General features: G+C 46.5%; 2 protein-coding genes across 2 annotated transcripts in view; one reads left to right on the top strand and one right to left on the bottom strand.

Annotated features, from left to right (window-relative positions):
* The window catches only part of Igfbp7 (insulin like growth factor binding protein 7), a 59204-nt gene extending 41807 nt beyond the window's left edge, over positions 1–17397 (top strand). The window contains exons 2-5 of the mRNA XM_034509429.2: positions 11114–11223; positions 14635–14751; positions 15336–15462; positions 17133–17397. Of these exons, the coding sequence (XP_034365320.1) occupies positions 11114–11223; positions 14635–14751; positions 15336–15462; positions 17133–17152 (374 nt within the window). The 3' untranslated portion in view covers positions 17153–17397. The remainder of the gene's footprint in view (positions 1–11113; positions 11224–14634; positions 14752–15335; positions 15463–17132) is intronic.
* Positions 17311–18959, bottom strand: part of Polr2b (RNA polymerase II subunit B) — a 35176-nt gene continuing 33527 nt past the window's right edge. Inside the window, exons 24-25 of the mRNA XM_034509425.2 lie at positions 18247–18442; positions 17311–17579 (exon numbers count right to left, since the gene is read on the bottom strand). Coding sequence (XP_034365316.1) covers positions 17490–17579; positions 18247–18442 — 286 coding nt within the window. The 3' untranslated portion in view covers positions 17311–17489. The remainder of the gene's footprint in view (positions 17580–18246; positions 18443–18959) is intronic.

The following is an 18959-nucleotide window of genomic DNA, read 5'->3' as shown; positions in this document are numbered from 1 at the left end:
TCCCCTAAGCTGTTCTGTGCTTGCAGAATAGGAAAAAGTGATATCTTTGCACCTTGGATTTATGGTCAGTCATAGTCCAGACAGGCCAGGCCTGTGATTTCCAAGGATGTGTTAATATGAGTAAGAAACACCCAGGTAACTAGGGAGTTTCCCTTTGTAAAGTCAGTTCTTCCGTCTGCTTATATCAAATAACACCCAGCCTAAACGAACGTATATGGACATTAGTCGGTCACATGTTAGGGTGGTACTTGATGGAGTCTATGCTGAATAGCTTAGCTCACCACTTGGCAAGGTTGCAACAGAGGCCTGTTGGAGCTCATCTACCCTCCCAGAGGGAGCTCATGCCTTGCTCACCTGAACATGCCTTGTTTGACTTAATGCCCAGACTGCATGTGACAAAAGCATCCTTAGGGTGGGCTCAGACCCGTCTAGAATATTCTGCAATAGGCTGAGGGGACAGACTCTAAATCCAGACCTTTTTGTCAGTACCATACCTTGTTCTTGTGCTGAATCCACACAAGAAAAGGGAAGACAATAAGAAAATCCCTGTTCATAAGCAGCATAAAGGCTGTGCATACACAACAAATCACAAGAAACAATTTTCTTTTCACATTCAAACCTCAGTCAGTGCAAACCTCAGGAAAGGATTTGGAGTTATTATAAGATGCACAGTCTGAAGAAAGACATCTGAATATTGTGTCTATCATTGAGAAAAAAAATAAACCACATTTCACTTAAAGGAAAATCTTCGCATCAGACATTGGAGCCAAAACGGGGTGTCTCACTAACTCAGAAGCCAACCAGGAAATGTAATTACCAGGTCTCCGAACACCTCACCAGGATTTGTAGTACTGGAAAATGTAGGCCCAAAAGGACCAGCCCTGCAAATACAAGGCTGGGATGCTTCCGTTTCTCCATCTGATCTGGGAAGGGGAGGATGGGCCCCGTGAGCCACAGGAACCTGATGAGATTCCCCATAGGGAAGGAGAGTGAAGACTGATCTTTTCCCTAGGAACAAACCCACATTCCTTTCCCAGGCTAAAATGGAAACTAGGTGGAGCTTGCCCTACCAGTGAGGCTTAGCTCTCTGAGTTTGTTCTGATCTCACATCCAACAGATCTGAGACATGAAGGGTGCATGTGGGCAAGGGGCCGTGATAACCACGTATGCGACTGCCGTGAAGAAATTTTTTATGTTGCATGGTTACCGAAAACATCTATTGAATATGTCAGTCCAGTAAAGAAACCCAGATCCATCATTCCTGGCTCCAGTCCAGACTGACACCGCTTCCGTTTTGAGAATGGTGGCCTCTTCTAACATTTTATGCCCCCAGCTGGTAACGGTTTCCCTTGCCCCCACCACCTAGTTACTAGGTCACATTACAGGTTCTGAGTAAAATCTTTATCCTTTTTACCCCACCCCCAGACGCTTAGCCTCCAGAGTGCCCGGATCCCACAAAGACCTCCATAATCATGCCTTAAAATGCCACGTGAGTCACGTGACTCCTCATTCAGAAAAGTGGAGGACTGTCAGAGCCCGAATCGTAAACAACAGCTGACGCTAATACGTATTGACTGATTGTTCCGTGTTCCCGTATCATGTTGTTTATGGTCTAAGTGTGCTGAGCCACCACCCCCCCACTAGATCCACCCCCAATCGATTATTTCAGGGGTGGGGGGGAAGAAGTACTTCTACACACTTTTCCCACCACGCAGTATTTTGGCAGGGCCCCATCACGCTGAAGTATGGCGCTCTATTTACACTGTAGCATCAATGACTAATAGTAGCTATTATTTAACCATACGAATTTTCCTTAAACTGAAACTGAATTACACATGGCCTGTGCTGCTTAAGATTTAGCACTGTCTTCTCCTCCCTTGGCTGACCTAAGATGACCCCCTGAGGCCATATGCTAGATTCCCAAACCAGTGTCCCGCTTCTGCTTCACCCCACCTCTGGAAGTTCCCAAGACGGCTTGCCTTGGCAGATGGCTCTGGTCTTTAATTAGCTGTGCAGTCGCTGCTTCCCCTTGCTTAATATCAGGAAGCTTCTACTTGCTTCATCCCCTTCCCCCTCTTGCCCACAGTACCTTCCTACTATTCTTCTCCCGTTTTGACCTTTTGTTTCATCTTTTCCCCCTTGGATGTGTTATCAGAATCTCATCTCAATCTAGGGACTTCTGCCAAGTTGTCTGAACTCTTCCATGAGCGGAGTATAAAATCTCCCTTAAGCCCCACTTTCCCCATATTTGGTATGAGTGTCCATACCCTCTGAACTATTCTAGGGCCAGAAATCATTAAGAGTCAATATGAATGTAGTTTGCAAACTACCCTAGCTTAGAGAAGTCCTTATACTCAGATGTGTATGCCATGTTAATGTACACAGTGGGTAACACAATGTGAAAATATTAACCACTAGGACACAGAATGCTTTATTTTGTATTGAATGAATGACTGGTGAGCCTTTCTCATCAATAGAGCTGCCCTTCCCCGTGGAATTTACTCTGAGTGATGGATGTTCAAATTAATTCTATCTTCTGGTGACATATACTAATTGGCTGGTTGGGTGGGCAGCAGCCAAATAGCATAGCATGCTGCAACAGAAAGTCAAGTCAGAGATTAAACAAAATCTTAACAGGTGATCAGCCAGCTATGGCATCATTTCCAGTAAGTAACGTAGCAATGGCACATGGGTTCGTTTCCTGACAGTGTAGATCTTCTCAACTCCTAACCAGGGAACTTGGAGATTGTTAACATACTGAGCCTCCTCCTTTTAGTGAACAATGAAGGGCATCTGACTTCCCCGTTCCTGGCTGTTCAAATGCCATCAGAACACTGGCATCCTCATGAGTCCATCGAGGAAAGCACCAGAGAAAAAATGACATACTAAGCTGTATAGGGTGAGTTCTGACCCCAACATAACCTTAGAGAAGAAGTATGTGAGGACAGCAACTTAAAAATGCCCAAGGGAGGTCAGATGTCAACCTTCAAATAAAGACAAGAGATGAGAAGGAAGGGGACAGCTCAAGGAAGAGAGCATGTGTCAGGTCGGCAAAGGATCTAGAATCACATCATGCAGGTCCTGGAGGGCAGACATGACGGCTGAGAGCAGAGTGGGCTTGGATAGACTGAGGAAGAGTGATTGGCAGACGTGAGAATCAGCGCTGGCGGAGGGGATGAGAAACACAGGAAAGCTAAAATATGCTGCCAATGTGACATTGGTGGACAGATCTTGTAGAGGAGAATTTTATATTTTGGCCATCTTCTAGGTTAGGTGGACTATGCATTCAGCCTCAAAACATGATGTCTGACATCTTCTACTCTACCATTTTAGACTTAAAAAATTAGTTGACTAGGGTAGAGGTGACACTTAAGTGTGTTCCATTTTATTCATCCCGGGAGAGTGGACTGACTAGATTAACAAGTCATGCACAATATGGTTGGGCAGATACAGAACTCTCCTTGACCTGCCTGCATTGCATGGGTGTCCAGAGCCAGACAGTAGACCCAAAAAACTTTATGTTTGTTGACTGTGCTCTACAACACTCGTGATAGGAAGACTCACTTCAAAACCCCAAAAGAGGCCCTAGCTTCTTGTTCTATAGAAATAGCTCAGTGATTTGTCTAAAGTCATAGGCAAGGACCTAGAGCCAAGTGTTCTATTCTCAAGAGAGCTTGTTGTAGTGGGGACAGCTCAAGTCATGTGTGGGGCTTTGTGTTCTGTAAGAGGCTGAGACATTGTTCACATACTTCTTGAGCATTGTCCCTCTGTGTGTGTGTGTGTCTGTGTGTGTGTATGTGGTGTGTGAGTATGTATGTGTATATGTGTGTGTGTGCACGCGGTGTGTGTGGTGTGTGGTGTGTGTGTGTATGTATGTGTGTATGTGTGTGTGTACATGTGTGTTTGTGTGTTGTGTGTGTATCTGTCGAAGTGTATGGTATATGTGTGTGTATTTGTGTGGGTGTGTGTGTGGTGTATATGGTATGTGTGTGTGTGGTATGTGTGGGTGTGGGTGTGGTGTGTGTTATGTGGGTGTGTGTGGTGTGTGTGGTATATGTGTATGTGTGTGTGTGAGTATGTGTATATGTGGGGGGTGCGAGTGTGTGTGCGTGTGAGTATGTGAGTATGTGTGTGTATATGTGTGTGTATGTGTCTGTGGGGGGTATGGTATATGTGTATGTATGTGTGTGTGTATGTGTGTGTATGTGTGTGGGTGTGTCTGTGTGTGTGGATATGGTGTATGTGTATGTATGTGTGTTGTGTGGTGTGTGTGTATGTGTGGTGTGGTGTGTGAGTATGTATGTGTATATGTGTGTGTGGTGTGTGTGGTATATGTGTGTGTGTGGTGTGTGTGTGTGTGTGTGTGTGTGTGTGTGTGGTATGTGTGTGTGTGTGGTGTGTTTATAGGATGATGAGTTTTAACTCCATCTTCTCTTTTACAACTTTATATAAAAATCAGCTTACATGAACTGCTGGTCAGATTGGAAATTATGTTCCTTGTCATCTGTGTGAGTTGTGAGAACTGCCTCTCCTCGATTCTTCAGAACCAAGTCGCGATGCTCCAAGCGTAGGTTTGCCATCTGCAGTCTTTCCCTCTCTATACTTTTGGGGACATCTCGGGACACAGTAACTTTTGGGTCTTAAGATACTACTCCCAAAGTGACCTGGTAGCCTGAGCCACTTGTCTGGAGCATCATTAGAGGGACCGTGCAGATGCAAGCAGAGTTTGCTGGAGGCATCTAACTGTTTCTGGGTGACAGTGATGCATTCATTGAATCTTAGCTTTCTTCCAACCAATATATAGACTATGATTCCTCACTACAGATTCACTGGGGATCTGGTTGTCTGTTTTCATTTTCATTTTTTTTTCTTCTCCTTGTCCTCCACCTCAGCCCCCCCTCTTCTTTCTCTTCAAAGAATGGTTCAAAAGAATCACCTAAGATTTGAAGGCAATAATTTTTTTTAAATTTTTTTCTTTTATTGGATATTTCCTTTATTTACATTTCAAATGGTATCCCCTTTCCAGGTCTCCCCTCTGGAATCCCCTATCCCATCTCCCTTCCCCTGCCTCTGTGAGGGTGTTCCCCCACCCACCTACCCACTCCAGCCTCCCTGACCTTGAATTCCCCTACACTGGGGCATCGAACCTTCACAGGACCAAGGGCCTCTCCTCCCATTGATGCCCAACAAGGCCATCCTCTGCTACATGTGATTGGAACTATGGGTCCCTCCATGTAGTTTAGTCCCCAGGAGCTCCCCTGGAGCTCCGGGGGATGGGGAGATCTGGCTGGTTGGCACTGTTGCTCCCCCCATGGGGCTGCAAACCCCCTCCGCCCCTTCAGTCCCTTCTCCAACTCCTCCATCAGGGACCCTGTGCTCAGTCCAATGCTTGGCCTCGAGCATCCACCTCCGTATTTGTCAGGCTCTGGCAGAGCCTCCCAGGAGACAGCTATATCAGGCTCCTGTCAGCAAGCACTTCTTGTGTCCACAATAGCGTCCTGGTTTGTTGTCTGCAGATCGGGTGGATCCCCCGGTGGGACAGTCTCTGGATGGCCTTTCCTTCAGTCTCTGCTCCACACTTTGTCTCCGTATTTCCTCCTGTGAATATTTGTTCCCCTAATAATAACTTTCTGAAGTAGGGAAATGAACTTGGGAGATAAACGTGTATTATTGGAAGCAATGGAGGTTGAATGAGAGTCAGCTGAGCTGTGCAGGTAAGAGAGCAGAGAGGTGCAGCGCGGTTGGGACACAGACATCTGGGACAGTGAACTATGGATGAGCGTGGGGTTCGGAGAGCCTGGTGGCGGACGTCTCCTCATGCCTGCAGCCCTGTGGCAGCTTGGCTCTTTCCTGGAGTTGCCTGCATAACTAAGGGAAGACAAGAGCAGAGACAGTCAGACATCCTATAGACAGGATATTTGTTAGACAGACGTTTACCACCCTGTGGGACAAGAACATGGAGAAGCAAATAATTAGATTTATTTTGGGTTTGTCCCTATCATTGAAAACAAATCTGCTTTAGTTGGAATCCAGACACGGAGGATAACTTAGACGCCAGTATCATGACTCATGAACTGGCCTTGAGATTTGAGTTTCAGAAATTTTCATCAAAAAATCGGCTGAGGGTATATTAAAGTCTATGGGTTTTTTTTTTCCTTCCTTCCTTCCTTCTTTCTTATGTCTTTATCATTTGGAATAGAAATGCATTCTGAATTTTCCTTAACTCTACTCTTTCTTGGAAGAAAGAGTAGAAAGAGGAGTTCTTTGATGAAGATAATAAAGAGACTGAGTTGAGGAACAGCAGGACCTGTGGGAACTGAACTCTGGGATAGAGTTGGCGGTGGTGCTGCTTTCCAGTGTGCACTGAGGGCCTTTGTGCCTGGGGGGTCGGGGAGGGGCTGTCACAGCCAGCAGTTCTGTGTCGTCATCTCCTTGCACACAGGACTGGACCCTGTTGATGTCCTTGCGTCAGCGGGATGTCCTTTCTGTGTCTCTTCTCATTCCCTCCACACATCTTCCTGTAAGACCCCACATTCTGTCTTTGCCAAGAGTCTCCCACTCACATTAGTAATGCAGGCCTGTAGTCCCAGCTGTGGAGGAGGTTGAGGCAGGAGTTCAAGGCATGCCTGGGTTAGACAGTGAGTTTGAGACTAGTCTGGACAGCTGAATCAAACCCTGTCCTAAAATTAAAAGTTAAGATGTCCGGGGTACAGTCCAGTGGTAGGGTGCTTGCCTAGCATGTATAAGACCCTAAATTCATCTCTACTAACGGGGTAGGGAATGGATATGCCTCTTTACTTCTCCTGCTTGTTACCAGGAAGCAGCAAAGATCTAGGCAGCCTGAGAGGTAGAGAAAACACCGAGGGTATCAGCTCTGAGCATTGTAAATGGGGAGAATTCTGAACACCTATGGACTCCACCAACACAAAGTCAATGGGAAACAGTCCAGCCCACCTACTATGCGGTCTACCGATGACTTCATCACTTAGTCATTAATTGATAAGGCTTTCCTTTGCAAAAGAGTACATGCTAGGTCTGAAAGCCCTCTTGTAGGGTGGTGGTTTTCAATTTAGATGCTGTTTGTTCAACTCTTCATTGTGTGACTGAGTCTAGCCTTGGTGTAGCAAGGTCATTTGCAATGACCGAGGTTTTCTGTAGGTGTCTTGACAGGAACTGCTGCTAACAGCCATCCTCTGGCCTGCCCACCCAGCCAGCGCAGGAATGATGCCAGCTTTTATTATCTAGAACGTGTAGAATTCTACATAGAGCCTGGTAGCAAAATGAACAATAACCATTTGTTTTCAACAATTTACAAGTGGACTCAGCCCACTCAAGTCGTTTTATGTAGCTCAAGGGGAGCTTATCACGTAATTGGTTCTAATTGTGAACTCACTCCCCTGCCCCATCCCCCATCCCCCATCTCCATCCACCCCCACACCACCCATACCCACCCCCATGATAGCTCTCATTCAGGATATTCATGGGCTCAGATGTTTCCCAAGAACACTTGCTTCTCCAGAAAGTCTCTTTGTTGGAATAGTAACAGACTGCAGGGAGCCCCGTTATAATAAACCCGCCCTGCCTTTAGGACTTGAATATTAGCATACTGGGTTTCTAAGTATGCTACTGTTACAAGTCCATGGACAGACAGACAGACTGGTGAAACAAAACAGAGTCCAGATGCAGATCCACACACATATGGCTAAGGGATAGAGCAGAAGGGTAGGTATTACTAATGATTCAGTAGGAGAAATACAGTCTTCTCAACATAGTGCCGAAGCAAAGATGGCCTTTGGGGAGATGGCCTGTACATGTACCAGAAGCAAAAATTAATCCGATATTAAACAGAAACCTACTTGGAGAGGACTTATACATAAAGATTGTAGAAAAGAACAGGGAGACTCTTTCTGGAAAAGAAAGGAAGGGAAGGAGGGAGGGAGAGAGGGAAAAGTGAAAAAAAAAAAAAAAAAAAGAAACCCTTGCTACAGTGAATCATGTCAAAATGAAGCTCAGGCATAAGCACTTCTGTTTGTAATAATAATACTCGAAAGGCTGAGGCAGGAGGATCATGATCATGAGTTCCAAACCAAACTGAGCCACCTAAGGGAGACCATGTCTCAATAAAACAGGACTAATCCTAGCTACTTGAAGACTGAAGGAGGTCTGTAGCCTGTCTCCTAGGCCCCTGACGAGTACCAGGCAGGCATTATTCCTGCTCCTCTTGGATTGGAGGCCAGTGCCTCTGGGAAGATGAATGCAGGCTTCGTAACTCGGATCCTCACAATAGAACCATACCCATGAAGGTTTGCTACTTTGCTATGTGAGCATGTGAGCAGCAGCTTTTCCCCAGACCCCCAGCCCCACCCTCCCCCGCACCAGAGCTCTTCAGAGCCTTGGCATACTGGTGTATTCTTCCCAGAACAACCTCTTGAGATCCCATGAGGTCTGAGTCAGGCTGCTCCAGCCGGTGTGAGAAGGACAGAGCAGCAGGGGGCCCTCACAGAGGTGGGAGAAAGGGGTTCAAAGGCCAGCCAGATCCGGTTGTGTGACGCCCAAGCCTTAGGGTCTCAGAAGCCAAGAGGAAGCTAGGGAGAGGGCAAGCCCCACATTCTATATCAGGGCATTCAGACTAGGAAATGTCTGAGACAAGACCAGAAACATACATATAAACACAGCCTCGCTCTGCTCCCTGTGTCCAACTTTGCTACAGAAAAGCCAGTTCTCCTCGCCATGGTGTGTGCTTCCTACTGGGACCCACGATCCCCAGAGAAGGAAACATAAAATATATTTAGAGTTTTCGAAACTGATTGTTTTGTGCATTCTTACAAAGGGAGAAGAAAAAAAAAAAAATAAAACAGCCCCCAAGGGATTTGTTTTAAAAGCTTCTAACCCTTGAGATGAGTGGAAGAATCTTGCATAGTGGGGTCATTTCCTTGTCGTTTCGAGACGTTACTAAGCACTGGAAATAGTTGTTGGGAGGGGAGGTTCGTGGTCTGTGAATACGGATTGTGCAAGAAAGTTTTCCAGGCCAAGAAGAAAAGGTTGTGTCTTTCCCAGGCCCCCCAGGACAAGATGACCCTGTAGTTGGATATTTAAGTAGCCTTGAAGACCCCAGACAGAGGGAATAATTAACTCACTCATTCCAGAAGCAGGGCACAACATCCCGGAGGGCGGAGTCTAGCTCTTCATCTGCAGTGCCTCTCTGTGGGAACCCAGGCTCCCAGCTCTGTGTCCTCTCCAAGGTACACACTGTCCCAAGTCTCTCTGAAGGGCCCAGGTGGCTGAAACCTGGCATTCCAAATGAGTAGATGGGGAATAGTAATTGCTCCACTAAAAAAAAAAGGGGGTGTGTGGGCTGGAGAGACAGCTCCATGGAGTAGTGCCTGCTGCACAGCATGAGTTGAGTTGAGGTCTCTGCCACCCACATACAAACCAGTGTGATGGTGTGCAGCTGTTGGCGGAACGCCAGCCGGTCACAGAGCCTCGGAGCTCACGGGCCAACAAGTCTAGCCCGTTGGTGAGCTTCCAGTTCACCGAGAGAACCTCTCTCAAAACTGAAGTGGAGAGCAGTACAGGAAGACACTCAAAGTCCACCTCTGCCTTGTGTGGGCACGTGCTCACACAGTAAGTAAATGTAACTTTTAAGATCATCGTTTTAGAGCAACTTGATCAATAAAGGGTAGATACGCAGGCCTCTCCAGCTGCGATGTTGGGGAGCTGGCCCCTCAGGGGGAAGGAGCAGCAAGCAAGGCCATGACTCTTTCCGCATCTGTTGACGTCAGAGGTGCGAGTTTCAGGGCCAAAGCAGAAACCATCTGGTGACTTTGCTCGTACGGGCTCAAGAGAAACTGAGCAGGATTGAACTTCTGAGCTTTCTCGTGATTCGTGTTTACATATTAGCTAGCCTCTTTCTTCTGTTGATTAAAGCTGGAATCAGCAATTTTCGTCTGTAAAGACCCAGATCTACAATATGTAGGCCACACAGCCTGGAATACAGACCACTCTTGGTCCTGCCGGAGTGATGGGAACACGGAAGGAGTGGATGAAGCCGTCCCACTAACAGTTACGGGCAGTCAGTGAGAATCTCTCCTAGTTTTCACATGCCACGAAACAGTATTATGCTTGTCATTTCCCCCAAACATTTGAACTAGCTGGTCTTTGGAGGCCACACAGACATAACTAGGAAGGCAAATTTGGCTCAGGGTCCATAGTTTACCAACTCCAGAAACAGAGCCATACAGGCTTACAGCGAAAAGGATGCCCAGCGCGGGTAGATTCTGAGTAATGGCCTTTTTACTCACAGGAGAAAGGGTAATTACTGGGTTCCAGAACTCTCAGAATGAGGAGATATCATCTGACCTCTCCTGGCTGGCCCCAGACCTGCTCAGTGCTCGGAACCCAGCCACTGAGAACCCTGAAACCAGCTCCCTCCCGCCCTTTCTTTGGGGGCTTGGTCCCAACAGAAGGCAGCCACTGTTATGTGCATTTGTCTTCTCCACTACCAGAAAGACCCTCTCCCCACCTTCTTTGACACCCAGGCCCCTCTGTTCCTCCTGCGATTCCCAGGACAGCCTTCTTGAATCTTACCCAAGCAAGACTGCCTGGCTGCTCTCAGCACATTTTAAAATAACCTCTCAGATTTTTTTTTTCTTTTGTTATACAAGGAGTGGTTGTTTGTGACCACTGTCCTCCAAGTGAAGATTCTGGTCAACAAAGGAAGTGAAACATTAAGCATTTCAGAACTGAAATTTCTCGGCGTTAATGGAAAAAAAAAATCCCAGTTAATGCAAAACAGCTGGTAAAATAAACCTCATTTAAACTCGACTGGGGAAAAGATGACAATTTTGCTAGATTTTTGTTAGATAAACAGGTTTTTCCTACTAATTGCGTTTGTTGTCGTGTTTACTGGTTTGCTTATTTCAGTTCTTGCCTTCCCTAAGAAGATTGTAATATCACGCTGGCGACAGGAAGAGGCCTGCTTGTCTGGCCTTTGAGATGCACTTCAGATAATCCACAGAGGGGAGGGCCTCATAAACAAGAATTTGCGTTGTTAAGATCCTGACTGACGTTGAGCTGCTAAAAAATGGAGTTGGCTTTCTGGCTTCTCTTGTAGGTCCCTCCATAGTGACGCCCCCCAAGGACATCTGGAATGTCACTGGTGCCAAGGTGTACTTGAGCTGTGAAGTCATCGGGATCCCAACCCCTGTCCTCATCTGGAACAAGGTCAGTAATGCAGGCCTCAGGGAAGCATCTTGCAGCCTGGAGAGCTTCTTTTGCATGGCCCAGGGTGGTGGGAATGCACAGCTCTGTCTGCATCACTGCCCCCTGCCCCACAACGATGAAGCCTGTGGCAGCTGGTACCACCTCTACATTAGCAAGTCTCTTAACGGACCTCCATCAGTCTCAATCTTCATTTTGGTAGCAGTGTCCAAGCAGGGAGCCTGAGACACTCGTGGTGAATATATAAACGCACTGTTTTCATTGTCTTCGCCTTGCTGTGACCAAACATTACCTGACAGAAACATTCAAGAGAGGAAAGGTTCATTTTGGCTTCTAGGTTCAGAGGATTACAGTCTACACAGCAGGAAAGACATGGTGGTATCCCTCAGTCTATGGCGGCAGGACTACACATCAGAGGCTCTGAAGTAAAGAACAATCTTCAAACTCATGCTAACGGAGGAAATTTAGTTCTAAGTAAAACAGCAAAGCCAGACACCCCTTTTTAGCTAGTTCGCTTCCTCGGCAAGCTCAAAAATGGCCGATAGGTCTCGATTATTTTGTGTGCTTGTTGTTTGGTCAGAGGGGAAAGACCTCTGGGATTCTGGGAGGAGGTTTTGGCCTCATTGTCAGAAGTCACAGATTTCAGTTCGCATAGCTGAGGGGCAAAAAGAAAGAGAAGGCAGTTTCAGCCTCCGGGCACCCAAATGTGATCAGGACTGGAATTCTTCATCTCTGTTCTCAATCTGTCGGCCTCACTTTCTCCTTCAGAAAGCTTCCTCCGCAGAGGGCGGGCGGAATTATCCTCAACAGTTTAAAGACCTCAGAAGCAGCAAAGCTTTCCCGGCTGCCCCGTTAGAGAAGCCTGAGTCTAGATCAGCGCTCCTGGCAGCCTCTGGCGCCCCCGTGTGGCCAGAGGGGATGCGGCCACTACGAAACTACCTAGTTTGAGTGTGGTTACCAGGAAACGCCTTGGACCATGGTGTGGGCAGAGGTGACCCAGTTCTAGTACAGCAGGCCGATGACCCAGTTCTAGTACAACTGTCCTTCACAGCTGACACTTCCGTTAAAGGAAATAATAGGATTTTGCCTCTAAATTGTGCTTCAGAAAGAGATGTGGAAAGAGAGTAAGGCATGCCAGTAATGTGGTCAGCTATGTGTTCATCTAAGCCTTTCCCCTGGCAGCTGAAGTTCCCCAATGCTTATTTGCGGTCAGTGGCTTGTGAGAGCATGGCCCATAGATTTCAAGGAAAACCGGCAAGAAACTTTGTTGCTTCTCAATGGGTCTCCATGGGAATTTACAAAATGAGAGGCCAGGGTGACTCGAGGACCCAAGTTTATAGACTTATTACCAAATCTTACAGAGAATAAATAAGGTCTTCAGGCCTGGCTCTGTGACACCCGGGGAAAATACACACAGATCCCAGGGGAAATGAGCCTGCCTCGGGAGCCTTTGAAGTTATATGGCTTCCCTTGCCAGACACCAGAGGTGGGAGCTAGGGGATTGAAGAGGGGACTAAAAGAAAAAGCTCACAGCTCCCACTCCAGGACATCCAAAGCCCTCTTCTGGCCTCTGAGGGTAGACCCAAACTCGAAGATATGTACATTGATGAGAATTAAAATAAAGTAATGGCACCCAAAGATGTAGAGTGTTCTTTTTCTTATTTATTCCTTATTTACAATAGCAAGATTCTGGAAGAATCTGTTGCAAACTACACTCAAGCTAGGTGTCATGTCATACGTTCTGGAGAGGCTGAGACAGAGTGGCAAGTTTGAAGCTAATCCGACTATATATCAAGAGATATTGCAAAAAAAAAAAAAAAAGAGAGAGAGAGATTAAAATAAAAGAGCTAGACACCTAAATGACTTCTTGGTCTCCCATTGATTCTCCTCCAGCTGACCATTTGTGAATAACAGAGTTGGGTTTGGTTTTATGTTTGTTTGTTTGTTTTGTTTTGTTTGAAGATTCTTTTTGTCACAGGGCAGTGGTGGCACATGCCTTTAATCCTAGCACTTGGGAAGCAAAGGTAGGCAGATCTCTGTGTTCAAGGCCAGCCTGGTCTCTAGAGTTCCAGGACAGCCAGGGAGAGAGAGAGAGAGAGAGAGAGAGAGAGAGAGAGAGAGAGAGAGAGAGAGAGAGAGAGAGGAGAGGGGAGAGGGGAGGGGGGGGAGGGGAGAGGGGAGAGGGGAGAGGAGGGGAGAGGGGAGAGGGGAGAGGGGAGAGGAGGGGAGAGGGGAGAGGGGAGAGGGGAAAGGGGAGAGGGGAGAGGGGAGGGGAGAGGAGGGGAGAGGGGAGAGGAGGGGAGAGGAGGGGAGAGGGGAGAGGAGGGGAGAGGAGGGGAGAGGAGGGGAGAGGAGGGGAGAGGAGGGGAGAGGAGGGGAGAGGAGGGGAGAGGAGGGGAGAGGGGAGAGGGGAGAGGGGAGAGGGGAGGAGAAGGGAGAGGGGAGAGGAAAAGGAAACTCCTGACGTTGTAAGTCTTTCACATTAGAGACAATCAAAATAAACACTGACTTGGCTCTTTAAAAGGCATTGGTAGAATTAAAGAAAATTGTTTCATGTAATTTTTTTAAATTCAGTTATTATAAATCTTAAAATATATGTGCTGAAACTGAGACGCTAAATGTGTACAACACCAGCAACAGAAAAAGCCTTTTCCCTGTGTTCTTTACATCTTCCAAAGTGCTTATTAACATACGTTGATGTTTAAAATAGGTGGGAAAGGACAGACGTGAAGTAAGGATTGGCTGGAAACCAGGGGAGGTGAATGCCCCCTTCACGCGGCCTTCTGAATCTCTCCGTAGCATGGACAGAAACAGGCAGGTTTTATCACAGAACGACAGCGGCAGTTGTTTCGTGCTTCCTTGGCCCTCAGAGCAAGTGCTAGACTTGGCTCTGGACTTGCTGCTTGTCTTTGATGAGGTTGTTACAGGAGGAGCCCCCCAAGGTCCCAAACATCAAACTAACACTGTGTGACTTATGTGGCAAAGCAGACCAAAGCAGGCTCAGTACCAAGGATCAAACTGTTCAGGGGCACTAGTGACTGAAGGCAGGGTGACAATGCATATGCCACAAGCTTAAAAGCCAGATGGAGTGGTACACACCATTAATCCCAGCACTTGGGAGACAGAGGCAGACAGATCTCCCAGGTCTGTATAGTGAGTTCCAGGCCAGCCAAGGGCTGCATACTGAAACCTCGTCTCAGAACAAAAGAAAACAAAAACCACAATGCTTAGGTAAGATTGGCAGGAAAAAACAATTCTGCTTGCTCAGTATTCAGAAAAGGAACGGTGTGAGTAAATTGCTAGATTTAATCTAATTACTAAGTCTGGTGGACACCTTGTGCGATTCTGGGAATGTGGCATTTCCAACTCGATGTTTTCATATGGAGAACTAAGACTCTCCTTTTGATTTCTCAGGTAAAAAGGGATCACTCTGGAGTTCAAAGGACTGAACTCTTGCCTGGTGACCGGGAAAACCTGGCCATTCAGACCCGGGGTGGTCCAGAAAAGCATGAAGTAACTGGCTGGGTGCTGGTGAGTACCAAGAGCTGGCAACAGTTTCATTCTCAGCAGAGAACAACAGGGCTTGGCAAAGGTTCCTGGTCGCCTGCCTGAAATTGTTTTTCTCCCAGTTCTTCGAAGCAGCCCTGCTGTGGTATTGCAGATACAGCTACAGGAACTAATGAAAGAGCTGAAGTTACTTTGTTTTAAAAAAAAAAAAAAAATAATAAGAATTAAGAGAATTCTGCTTGCCTAAGTTCAAAGCAGAATTCTTACACCGAACTGAATGGCTCAAGCATTAATTATCATTATTGGTTGACAAGTATGTGATTTTGCTTAACCTTTGACTCTGTATTTGATCATAGCAACTAGCAAGGCTCCCCCTCCAGCATGCATGTGCACCTACCCAAATTTTAACATTCACGTGGTCATCAAAAGACACCCATGCCATTGGAATATGGTAGCTCCACAGGCTCCTGGCACGGGACTTCACTGCTGCTAAGAGCAGTTCCACTCCCAAGCCCTGCTTATCACAGGGACCCCACTAGGTGTAATGGAAGCCATTGAAAAAGAGAGGAGACCTCCACGGAGAACTAAAGGGCCTTTACCTCCCGCAGGTATCTCCTCTGAGTAAGGAAGACACTGGAGAGTATGAGTGCCATGCATCCAATTCCCAAGGACAGGCTTCAGCATCAGCCAAAATTACAGTGGTTGATGCCATACATGAAATACCAGTGAAGAAAGGTATGTAAACCAGCTCACCATCTAAACATGAGTCGTGTTTTAATAACCAAGTAGTATGCGTAGCTGTTAACACAAGTCTGAGAAGCATGAAGTCCAGAAAAGCGTTAAGCATATGTAATTACAGCCATCAATCACATGCCTCAAGAGGACACGTGACTTAGCTTTCACCTCAGCTCAAGCAGGATTCCTGTGACGTCTACGTGTCATTTGCCCCTTGGGCTATGACTATTATATTCAGTCCTCATTTAAAGGGAAGTGACCATGGTCAATTTGGCCCTTCACTTTGAGCTTTAAAAAAAAGAAGAAGAAAAAGCTAGACGCGGGGAACTGCTCTTCCAGGGGAACTGAGTTCAGTTCCCAGTACCCATATTAAGCAGGTCACAGTGGCCTGCAACTCCACCTCCAGGGGCTCCTATGTGCTCTTCTGGCCTCCAAAGGCAGCCACACTCGTGGCACACGTTCACATAACACACACACACACATATATGTAAGAAATAAAAATAAATCCTAAAAGAAAGAAGCTAGAAAAAGAGAAGAGGTTGGCAGATCCTCAGCTCTGTCCTACTCCAGTGCTAAAATGCTTCTTCCAAAGAGCCCATCCTACAGTGACACAGCAGAGCTACCCTACATGTAGTTAGTGCTATTGGGGTGACATCTGACCAGACACTCCCTCAGACCAAGAACAAAGTTTCCTGTCAGCATGTGCTAGATCATTCCACTGGCCAGACCACTCAGCTATGCGGTGAAAGGCATTATCAAGCAAAAGTGTATCTGATCAGCAATCCTTCCTTTCCACCAGGATGTGTGGTGAATCCAGGCAGTGAAGCACCCCAGAGCTGGGTCACCTGTGGGAATCTCAGCTCTGGAATAGCACTCTGCTACCCTAAACTCTGAATGAGTGATGGACTGCAGAGCTGCTTAGCTTCTCTGATCTTGTTGAAAAATATGCTCTCCTAAGTTTATGGGAAAGCTCCCCTTTTCACACCTAAACATTCCAGCAACATTGGCTCTCATACATGAAAACTGCATGGCTCACCCTCTACAGGCACTCCAGCATGTCATGTATGTAACTATTCATACATCCTTTATCCCCATGTTTGTCACTTCTGCCACCTCACTTTTTGTGTATGAGCACTTTACTTGCACATATGTCTACAGCACATGCATGTAGTGCCCTCTGAGGCCAGAAGGGGGCATCAGATCCCTCAGGACTGGAGTTACAGGTAATGAGTGACTCAAACCCACGTCCTCTGGAAGAGCAGCCAGAGCTCTTAACTACAGAGCTACTGCTCTCGGCCCTGTTTGTTTTCTTTAAAGGATGAGGTGTCAGGCACATGTCTGTAATCCCAGCACTTGGGAGGCTGAGGCAGGCAAGTCATGAGTTCAGGATTAACCTGGGCTACATAGTAAGAAAACTTCCTTGGGAAAAAAGAGAGACAGAGAGATGAGGGATGAAAGAGCAGATGGAAGTCTTCCTATGTTGCCCAGGTCTTTGACTCCTGAGTTTCAACAATCCTCCTGTCCCAGCCTGAACACTGTGTCTATAAGCACGTTACCATCCCCTGCCTGTCAGCCATATACTTTATCATTCTCATTGATTTAGAAACTGACAGTCTGCCATACCACACGCATATGTGTGACTAATTTTTCTTTCTTTTTTTCTGAAACAGGTGAAGGTGCTCAGCTATAAGCCTGCGAAACACATCAGTCTCTTTAGCTAAAAGTGCTCTCAGACAGCTGACAACTGTAACCCTACTCTTGCCTGACACATTTCTTTTAACCTAACCCACTAACACTTTATTTCAGCCAGTTGGTTCTACACAGAGAAATCAAAGATAACATCAAGACTATCTACAAAAATTTATTGTTTATTTACAGAAAAAAAGCATGCATAGCTTTAAACAAAACAAATAAAATTCTTATCACAACAGTAAAGTTTGTCATTTAAAAAAAAAAAAAAAAAACGACCATCACAGAGACAAGATACTGACTGATAGTCACAGTGTCTGAGCATGAACTTGTGGCAGCTAAACACTCATCATCCGTGGTGCAATGCTCATGGACATGAGCTCCTGGAACAACAGCTTGCACGCATACGGCATTCGCACCAGAGAGATCTGCAGAGAGAAAGGACAGAGATCAGCAGACCTGCATCAAAGGCTGCACTGCCTCCTCCAGAGCAGGCTAAGGCTTTGGCCACCCCCTCCCGGTGGGTGAGAGTGGGCTGTGAGCCCTCATCCTAGGCCTCCTGCAGGCTCGCAGACCAAGCAGGCTTTGTTCCTCCTTTCTGCCAACAAAGCCATCATTCATTCACCCTTCCAAACTGACAAATTTCAAGTAAACAGCTTAAGAAAAACCTTGGTTGGGCTGGAGAGATGACTCCGTGGTTAAGAGCATGGCTGCTCTTCCAGAAGACCTGGGGTGATTCTCAGCACCCACATAACAGCTCATGACCATCTGAAACCTCCACCCCAGATGAACCGTTGCCCTCTTCTGACCTTTGTGGGCAATGCACACACATAATACACAGACACACATACAGGCAAAATATCCATAAGCATATTTTTTAAAATGTTTATATTCCTTGTGCAAGACCTTGCTATTTCAGAGATGAATAGCTTAGTGAAATTGCTTTTAAGCTTGTTTTAGAAAAGTCAAACTATCTTTCCTTGTCAAACTAGTACCTTAGCGACCTGCTATCAAAATTGAAAATCCCAGCCTATGCCACTACACTAAATCTGCCATGACTACAGTACACGAACATCAAATAAAGTGTGCACACACCTGGGTTTTATTGCGGCATCCCCTGCATTCGTACGTATGAGTCCTGGTGTTAGCAATTGCCATTATTCCACAAAGATTACAAACATGAACCTGATATGGATCTGATGCCTCAAACAGTCTTTCTCTTAAAAACTGGGCTGCGCCGTGGGCAATCTGACAGTCTCGTTCCATTTCTCCAAAGCGCAGGCCACCATCACTGTTGGTAAGAACACAAGAGCTTGTTTGTACTTACTTATTGTGTGTATTTGTGAAGGCCACACATGCACATGTGTAGAGGTCAGAGGACAGGCTGCAGGAGTCAGTCCCTTCTGAGAACTGAACCAAACACCTCTATCCACTGAAGCCCTTCACTGGCCCTGTGCCGACCTCTTCTTATAAACAGCACTCTGACGAATGACGAGAGTGAAGTAGCAGTAGTACAGAACTAGCTTCTGATTCGTCTGCACTAGAAATCTCTCTAACCTGGTGAGCAGGGGAAAAGCCAACCACGCATTTACTATTTGTCAGAAGGTCTGCAAATGAAGTGGGCAGAAAATGTGTACAGCACAGTCTCCTCATCAGACACACTGATGTACAAAGCAGGACTCCTCCATTACGCCATCATTTAACTTTCTAGACTTCAGTTCTATACTTGAACGTGCATTTAATAAGTCAATCTTGATAGGACAGCTTCCCCAGCCATGGAGCCTGAGAGGAGGATGTACAGGGACACA

This window comes from Arvicanthis niloticus, chromosome 7 (assembly GCF_011762505.2).
Source record: "Arvicanthis niloticus isolate mArvNil1 chromosome 7, mArvNil1.pat.X, whole genome shotgun sequence".
NCBI lineage: Eukaryota > Metazoa > Chordata > Mammalia > Rodentia > Muridae > Arvicanthis > Arvicanthis niloticus.
This window is presented reverse-complemented; position numbering and strand designations above follow the sequence as displayed.